Source organism: Aptenodytes forsteri, unplaced genomic scaffold (genome assembly GCF_000699145.1).
Source record: "Aptenodytes forsteri isolate BGI_AS27 unplaced genomic scaffold, ASM69914v1 Scaffold284, whole genome shotgun sequence".
Classification (NCBI taxonomy): domain Eukaryota; kingdom Metazoa; phylum Chordata; class Aves; order Sphenisciformes; family Spheniscidae; genus Aptenodytes; species Aptenodytes forsteri.
In genome coordinates, this window is record NW_008794445.1 from 1,778,229 (window position 1) to 1,787,235 (window position 9,007).

Sequence of the window (9,007 nt, forward strand, 5' to 3'; positions counted from 1 at the left end):
CGGCGGGGCGGGCGGGGGAGCCGGTGCGTACGGGGCGGCGGGGAGGGCTCTCGGCCTCTTTCCCCGGTGCGACGCCCGCGCTTCTCTCTCTCTTCCCGCAGGGATCCTCAACTTCTGTGCCAATAACTACCTGGGGCTCTCCAGCCACCCCGAGGTGATCCGTGCTGCCGTGGAGGCCCTCGAGAAGTTCGGCGCCGGGCTCAGCTCCGTCCGCTTCATCTGTGGTACCCAGGTACCGGGCACTGGGGCAGCATCCCCTGCTCCAGGGTAGCCTTTCTCAGGGGCTCCGCTCAGGCTCCCGTCTCGGCACTCGCATGCGTGCGCAAGTGCTAAGGTACACGTGGCCGGGCAGAAAAAAAGTCTGGTGAGTCCCCCGCTAGCCAAAGATCTGGAAATACGCCAACTTAAACCATTACAACCCCTCAGAGAGCAAAGAAATTAAACACCCCTCTGAATTCAGAAGGTGAATGTCTTTTTTCCCTCCCTTAAGGGTCAAAATTACAGCGAGCCTGACTTGAAACGGCTCTGTCAAACCCACCCTGGTTTATCCCCGCTGGAGCCCTTTCAGAGCCCCGGCTGGTTAAGTGCAAAGAAAACTCAGAGCTGCTCCCCCGTGGGTGGGGAGCTTGGAGTCTCCCTGCTGCGCTTTTGGTGTCCAAACCCATAACCGCATTTTAGGGCCGCGTTTGCAAACACTTTCTGAACACAACTAACTTCTCCCACGCACACACACCTTTTCTGCATAAAACCTGGCTGTTTCCTCCCCTTGCGGTCAGCGTCTAACAGCAGTGGGCAAGCAAGAACTTGTGCTGCCCCACCGGTGACGCTCGCTCCTCTCTTCTTTTTAGAGCATACACAAGGACTTGGAGGAGAAGATCGCGCATTTCCACCAGCGGGAAGACGCCATTCTCTATGCCAGCTGCTTTGATGCCAACGCTGGTATCTTTGAGGTTCGTAGGGCTTTCCTTGTGCTGTGCGTGGAGGAGGGAGGTGACGGCGATGTGCTTGCTGTGCCTTCCAGAGGCTCTGATGTGAGCTCTGTGCCACAGAGAAGATAGCAGTGACTGGTGGTGGAGAACCGTGACTTGGTGCCCTTGGACTGGGGGAGCCATGCGGAGCTGTTTAATCAGCCCTCACCTCCCCCTTCCCCAGCCAGCTCCAGGTTTTGGGGAGGGCTCCCATTTCCGGGGAGGTCTGTACTCCCCCTTGAAGCGTAAGGCAGGGGGAAGGGGTGATCCCCCGGGCTTGCTAGGGAAGGGGAGGGAGGTTTTGAGCTCAGAAGCCTGGCATAAGGAGATTGGGGGATAAGGTGGCTGGGAAGGAAAGCGGAAAGTTTAGCGATGCCAGGAGAGACGTGGCAGCTGCAATCGAATGCAGCCTTGTCCTCCGCACTGAGATGCTGGAAGATCTTAGTGAGTCGTCACCCTGGAGCAAAGGAAGATCCTTTCTGTTTGGCACGGCCAGGCCCTGCTGACCCCAGAGGATGCGGTGCTGTCGGATGAGCTGAACCATGCCTCCATCATTGACGGGATCCGCCTGTGCAAGGCTAACAAGTACCGCTACAAGCACATGGACATGCAGGACCTGGAGGCCAAGCTGCAGGACGCGCAGGTACAGAGGTCTGCTCCCACCTCAACGTGAGGGTGCTTGCTTAGCTGTGCTGCCTACGCAGTAACCAGCCCCAAAGGGTGAGCTCTGTCTTTTCCTGTGCAATAGGCATCGTTTTTGCCGATAGGCACAGGTAGGCATGGATGGGCAAGGAGGGGAAGCAGCTGGTTGCAATGCAAACCCCCTGTCTCGGTTAGATATATCCACTCCCTACAGGAGTTGTACTATGTCCCGGTCTCCTTCGCCAGCCCCTCTCCTCAGGGTGACATCTTCACCCCTGGGGATGCCACTCTCCCTCCCACAGAAACATCGTCTGCGGCTGGTGGCCACCGACGGTGCCTTCTCCATGGATGGTGACATCGCACCCCTGCGGGAGATCTGCCAGCTGGCCCAGAAGTATGATGCCCTGGTCTTTGTTGACGAATGCCATGCCACAGGCTTCCTGGGACCCAATGGCCGGTAAGGGGCTCTTTTACCCCTGTTTCTCGCCCCCAACCCAAAGTACTTCTGAGGCAAGGCCAAAGGTGGTGATGGCCAATGTGTTTTTGTGTGGGGACTCCTGGAACCACCGTTTCTTGAAGGCTTCGCACCCCACCTCTGCCTCAGCCCTCCCCTCCTGATGATATATCCCTTTTGGGGCACCTGAGGTGATTGAAGGGAGATACTTTAGCACTGACCCATCCCAACGCAACAGACACTTCTCTGCGTGCAAGGGATGGCGTGACCATCTCATCTGCCTCTCCTGGCAAGCAGCTGGACTTCCTGATTTCCGAATCCTTCTCCTCTCAGCTATTATTTTGAAATGCTTGGGTCTGGGGGTTCTGTGGAGTTAGCTTGCACAGTTTGATAATTCCCTCGGAGCAGCTTTTTCCTCCATCCCCTGGAGATCCTCCAGGTGCTAAGCAGTGCACTTGCTGAGGTGCTTTGCTGAGAACAGACACTTCATGTGCTTGTTTTGTTCAGGCACGAGTGCCAAGCGCTCTGTTGCATGGTCCTTCCTGCTCTCTACTGAAAGGTAGAGCGCCGCGTGAGGCAACACCTGTAGGAACAAGCAATGGGTCCCTCCTCAGATGGAGGGATAGAGCAGGAGATGACAAGAGGAGAAAGCCATCTCTGAAAAAGCCAAAAGTTGCTCTATGAAGAGCTCCCTTCCAGCTCTCTCCTCTCTAGACACTTCTCATGGGCAGCTGGCAAGTCCACATCTAGCTGTGAAATGGGTGAGAAGTGGGAACTAAGCCCCTCCTTCCTTGGGGCATGGTAGCCATCCTATGGGTTAAGATAGACCTTGTCGCTCTGTCCCAGTGGGCTCTCTGGTCCCAGCACTGCAAAAACAACTGTTTGACTGCTCTGAGGTGTGTAAGTGCACAAGAGCTTGAGGAAGAGAGAACGGTTACCGAGTGCTTCATGAGTTATGCCAGTTTCAGCGTGAACCTGATGCTGTTGTCTATAACACTGTGTTTCAAGAGAGCCAACAGAGAAACTGGGTGGCCATGCCCCATCCTGCCTTTTTGGGCTGGAGGATGTGAAGCTGCAGAGCATGTTTGCCACGTCCAGTTGGTTCCACTAGCGTAGACCTTGACATGGGTGCTTTAGGCCTGTGTGCATTTAGGGCAGCACATCAGTGATGTGCACAGCCCACCTCAGAGGACATCGGCTACTCTAGCCAGGCAACTGTTTTTCCCTGGTGTATGCTGATGGTGTGGCGTGTCAGAGGCGTGTGCAAGACCTACATCGGCGGGTAGTGCTTTCTTTGGACTACTAAACTTCTGTGTGGGAAGTTTGAGTGCTCTCCCATCTGTAAGGGGTGAAGAACCCGTGCTCTTACCTCAGGAGATCCCAGCTTAGCCTTTCTGCAGGAGAAGGGAAGGTCAGCACTTGGGTTGAACTACCGCAGGGGGATGTTCTTCCTTTACCAGAAGGGGGGACACCAGAGACCTGGCTGGTGGCACTTTGTTTCCCTTGAGGCATCAGGTGTAGAGCAGCTTCCCTGGTGCGTGCTGGCACAGCTGATAACGTGACATTCCTTTTTCTACAGGGGTACCGATGAGCTGCTGGGAGTGATGGACAAAGTCACCATCATCAACTCCACCCTGGGAAAAGCTCTTGGAGGAGCTGCAGGTGAAGGCATTTTCCTGTCCAATGCCCTCCATGCCCTAAAGAGCTCCACAGCATTGCTTTGGTGTTTCCTTCCTCTGCCTAATGATAGAGCAACAAATGCATGTTGTCCTCTTCTACTGGTGGCATGAGGCTCAGCTGGGGACCCTGCTGCAGGGTCAAGGGAGGTCCTGCCATGTGGTCCTTCCACTGTCATCTTCTCCATGCATTTGCCTTTAGGGTCAAGGTGGAAACTCTTGGTAAAAGGCATCAGCTGTGATTTTTTTAGGCCTGGTTTGTACTGAAATTCCTGCTGTAGGTGACAGGTTGGCTTTATAGAGGGGCCCCCCTCTGAACAGGTCACCCTGGGGTGCCTTCTCCATTTCTCTTTCCTCCATCTGCAGGTGGGTATACAACTGGCCCTAAACCCCTCATCGATTTGCTCCGCCAGCGTTCCCGCCCGTACCTCTTCTCCAACAGCCTGCCCCCCGCTGTGGTGGGCTGTGCATCCAAGGCCCTGGACCTCCTCCTGGAGAGCAATGCCATTGCACAGTCCATGGCTGCCAAGACCCAGCGGTGAGGGGGCCATATTGGGGTGGGAGCAGGGGGAGAGGTTCATTAGGAATGAGTTGTCCATGTGTGTTTATTCACCCTCTGGTGATAGCCGTGAAGGTAGTTTGGAAGTCGTGGCCGGGGGGTGCTCAGGGGAAACCGCAGGATGTGCCTGTGTGTGTCAGATAGATGTGCGGGCAGATGTGTCACATCTGGGTGCTCTGTGTGCTGGGACACATCTTCCCCTCAAGCAGCTGCAGTCCCATGGAGCTGAGCAGGAAATGGCAGGAGGTCACTCCAAAAAGAGACATCCCTTCCCTGGACAGGAGATGCATGGTGGAGCAGAACTACACCCAGCCCTCAGTGGCCAGGGCTCCCAGGGCAAAGCAAGGCATCGGTCCCCAAGGACAGGGGTGCTGAGGTTTTACTCATCCTCTTGTTCTCTTCACCAGGTTCAGAAGCAAGATGACGGCAGCTGGCTTCACCATCTCGGGGAAAGACCACCCCATCTGTCCTGTCATGCTCGGGGACGCTCGGCTGGCTGCAGTGATGGCTGAGGACATGCTGAACAGAGGTGAACTGGGGAGGGAGCTCTGGATGCAGACGCATGCCCTGAGGGAAGGGAGAGCTGATGGTGGTGCCACCACCATCCCTCCTCCAGAGGATGTTCCTGCATGAAATCTGTTTCTTCAGTATCCTCCAACTGCAAATGTCCTGGTCTCCCCCAGATGTTGCTGGCATCACCTCCTTTCTCTGTTGTGGGGGTTTACATTAGCCCTCTTGTCCTGCCGTGCTGGACTCCATCCCCATCACTGGCCCTAACCCTCACTTCCATGCTTGGCAGCAGATGCCACCTGAAAACCCTGAAGCCTGGAAATGGTTATTGAGAGGGGAGGGAGGATCCAAAAGCCTTTCTATCACCCAGTACCACCTCAGCCTCCCTCCCTCCCAGTCAGCTCCGACTCTCCCTGTGTTTCCTCCCCAGGCATTTATGTCATTGGCTTCAGCTACCCCGTGGTCCCCAAGGGAAAGGCCCGCATCCGGGTCCAGATCTCAGCCGTGCACAGCGACGAGGACATCGACCGCTGCGTGGAAGCCTTCACCGAGGTGGGACGAAAACACGGAGCACTGCCTTGAGGGGCCAGCAAACACCTCCTCTGGCACCCTCCCTGCCCACGACCAAGTGCCTGTGCTGGGGGAAAAGGCTTGAGCAGCACGCTGCCGAAAGCAGGACCGGCCCTCAAGGCATCACAGCCTGCAGGAGGCTGTGGCTGTTGCAGCGTGCTGGCAGTGGCACTGGCCAACCAGCTCTTGTGTCAACCAGCTCTGTGTCATTAAAGGTGTCCAGTGCAGCAGATATTTGTCCAGCTCTTGTTTTCTCATCCAGGAGCTGCAGCCCATCTCCATCTTCTCTCGCTGTGACCGGACACTCTGCTGTGTCTTCCCTGAAGCCTCAGTCTGGGCTTGCAGCGTGCTGGCAGTGGCACTGGCCAACCAGCTCTTGTGTCATTAAAGGTGTCCAGTGCAGCAGATATTTGTCCAGCTCTTGTTTTCTCATCCAGGAGCTGCAGCCCATCTCCATCTTCTCTCGCTGTGACCGGACACTCTGCTGTGTCTTCCCTGAAGCCTCAGTCTGGGCGCTGAAGCGCTGAAGCTCCTGCTCTTTCCTGCCGATGGAAATGTAGCGTTGCTGGTACGCCCGAGGTTGCCTGCTTCCTCCGCGCTCTCCTGCGGGTCTAGCAGCGTCACCGCGGCAGATCTGCCTACTGTAATTCCCCACCGAGGCAGGGGGGTTTCCCAAGCCCTTGGGAACCCGTGCCACAGGCAGCTGGTCTGGGAAAGAGGACATGGGCCAGCCGAAGCTCCGGTGCTCCTTTCTCCCCTTCTCACTCTCGGGTGTTGGGTGTGAGGCTTGCTTGGTCCCCAGGGCCAGCTCTAAGGCTTTGCCCATTGCTGTGGTGCTCTCAAACCTGCCCTGGGAGCTGCATCTCACCCCAGAGAGGCTGTCGGGCAAGTTGAGGTGGCAGAGGCCAGCAGCTTGGCAAGAGGGCCTGCGTCTGCCTGGGGCTGAGGCCGGGGGCAGAGCAGGTGACAGAAACCTGTAATTTTCCTCCATCAGCTGCAATTTTCGCACAGTAGAGAACACATAGCAGGCTGGAATCTCTGGATTTGTTCTTCCAAGCTGTGCTGGGGTAGCGATTTAGCACTCAAGCGGGAACAAGTGGGTCCTGGGCATCTCTCAGGATTGCTTTGTTTGCATCGTTTTTGCTCCAGATGAGAAATCACGTGTGTCCTGCTGTCTGCCCACGTGCTGAACTGAGTACCAGCTGCCTGCAGCCCAGAACAGACTCCAGGCGAAATGGGGCTGTGCTGTGCTTGGGTGCCAGAGCACTGGGTCATGTCAGCAAAGACCTCCAAAAATGCTACCTGCCGTTAGGCAGTCAGGGAGCGAACTATGGGGTGATAACGCATCTGACCTGAACCAGAGCAACTGCAGAAGAATATAGAAGTTAATCGAGGGTTGCAGCGCTTTACGGGATGCAAAAGGCAGGGGAAAAACATATTTGCTATGGGGCTGCCACCAGACCTTGTTAGAGCACCTGGTAGTGTAACTGTGTGCCGATTTTATTTAATTTTCCGTCTCTGCAGGGCCCTGAGCTCAGCCTGCTGATAAAGTATGATGTGGAGTTCCCTCTGTGTGGCGCCAGGCCCTCACGGTGCTGCAAACTCTTCCCCCTTATAAAAGGGCAATATTTTGGGAATGGGGAATGTAATGGGGAAATGGCAGGGGGTTGCGCTCAGGCCTCTCTTGCAACCTGGAAGAGATGAAGCTTCAGCCAGATGGGCTCTGGTACAGGGGGTTTGAGTCCCTAAACCGAATCACTGCTGTCTTGAGCCCGATGTGTGTGCACCCCCTTGCTCCCCCCTACTTGCACACCTGTACCATGCTCCCCCTGCACCTCCCTCCTGCTGGTCTCCAACCCAGCCTTCCCCCTCTCCCCTGGGCTTCTGCAGGCAGCCCTGCCGATGTCTCTGCTCTATTCAGGGCAACTAACCCAAGCAGTTTAACCCTGCTCCAGCTTTCAAGTCCTCCGTCAATGGGTGAGCAGTCATACAGACGCCTCGCTGCTCAGCTGCAAGCAAAAGCAGCAGCAGCCTCCCTCCCCTGCGACGCGCACACTTGTTCTTGCGTGCACACATGAGCTCCCCCCTTCTCCTCCTCTCCTCGCCAGGCGCTCTGACCTCCCTCTCCCCTCCGTCTCTCCCAGGCCCCTTGGCAGCTGACCCCCGTGCTCCTGCTGCTTCTCCGCCTGCTTCAAGGCTGAGCTCTGCAGCCGACTGCGGTTTGCATGGCGGCACGGGGAGTGCCAGAGCCCAGGGAAGGCAGGAGGGTCAGGCCATGGCACAGTGAAAATGAATAATGCAGTGCACATTGACTGCAGGCACCATGTTAATACTGCATTGCCAGGCGAAGCCTCCAGCTCTTTATTTCTTCAAGGCCTCCCGACCTAGGTCTGATCTGCAGCTATTTGCAGCTTTTAGCCCAGAAAGCAGAGGACTTTTTGCCGGGTGAGATGTAGAGGCAGACGCCACTTTTCGAGGATGAAGTTCCTACCACGGGCTCACTGACCCACCCCAGACCCATATGCTGCTCTGCCAGGCTTTCCCCCAGGTCTCAAGCCGTCACCCTCTATACCACGTGGGATCCCCGTATCTCACCCGTTGTACCTCAGGGTAGGGGACTGTCCTGTCCCATCCCGTTTCCATACACACCCACCCCTACAGATGCTTCCAGCCCTGAGTCCCTCCCCACCCCACACTTCTTCCACCCTCGCCAGGCTGCCTTGTTGCAGTCCCAAACCTGCCCCCCTTCCTGCTGACACCTTCCAGCCCCTCTCCACACCGCTGTTTCCATGCTGAGCGGCGACCCACCTCCCTCTACCCCTTCCCCACCAGCATCCCTCTGCCCTTTCTCCCTGCCCACAGCCCTGCCCAGGCAGGCAGGGATGCCCCAGCTTGGACTGAGCCTGCCAGGGCTGATGCAAACGGGGTCTGAACCTGCCATCAGGTGCCATGATTTTCCCATCCCGCATCCTTCACCAGAGATAAATGCCATGCAAGGGCCCCCAGTGGTGCAACCTCTCTGCGCTGGCAGGTGAGGGGCAAAGTAGCTGTGTCCCCCCTGGCTTGGGGGCTTCGGCGAGAAACAGCAATGCCCACAGCCGCTCCCCGCTTCATTTCTGGAGGTTTATTTCTCCATTTGGAGGATTATCCCCCCGGCTCCCTGGCCCCAGGGGTGAGCCCAGGTGGCCACTCACCTCTTCAGGCCATTTGGCTGCAAGAACAGGAGTCAGGGGGTCCCTCTGCAGCCCCCTCAGCGGCAGGAGCACTTGCAGGCGGCCACGACAGGGTAGGGGATCTGCCGCCAGGCACAGTGCGGGGGGCCGGGGGACCGGGGGGCCCAGCAGTGCCAGGCCAGCAGCTTGATGTGGGTGAGCTGCGCGGGGCGGCAGGTCATGCCGGGGGGCCAGGAGCAGCCGGGGGGGCCGGTCTCGCAGGCGGTGTGGCGCACCCAGCGGGGCCAGAAGACTGGTCCCAGGTCAACCCAGGTGGATGTGAGGCGGCAGGCGGCCCGCTCCACCAGCCACTGCCGCGGGTTGTGCGCCGGGGCCCCCGGGGCCTGAGGGGGCAGCCCGGGGCCGGGGGGCAGCGGGGGGGGCAGCCCCAGCCCCTCCGCCTCCCGCCACAGCTT

At 57.6% G+C, this 9,007-nt stretch overlaps 2 protein-coding genes across 2 annotated transcripts in view; one reads left to right on the forward strand and one right to left on the reverse strand.

The window, feature by feature from the left end:
- Positions 1 to 4: 4 nt before the first annotated feature.
- Positions 5 to 5,611, forward strand: GCAT (glycine C-acetyltransferase; the record flags this gene model as incomplete). Its single annotated transcript, XM_009290095.2, has 9 exons — positions 5 to 23; positions 102 to 232; positions 849 to 950; positions 1,465 to 1,611; positions 1,913 to 2,067; positions 3,644 to 3,726; positions 4,107 to 4,278; positions 4,707 to 4,828; positions 5,240 to 5,611. Coding segments are annotated over 9 exons (1,083 nt in total), but the record flags the coding sequence as incomplete, so codon positions are not given.
- A 3,018-nt stretch (positions 5,612 to 8,629) lies between these two features.
- The window catches only part of LOC109279798 (noggin-1-like), a 1,492-nt gene continuing 1,114 nt past the window's right edge, over positions 8,630 to 9,007 (reverse strand). Inside the window, exon 3 of the mRNA XM_019474807.1 lies at positions 8,630 to 9,004. Within this exon, the coding sequence (XP_019330352.1) occupies positions 8,630 to 9,004 (375 nt within the window). The remainder of the gene's footprint in view (positions 9,005 to 9,007) is intronic.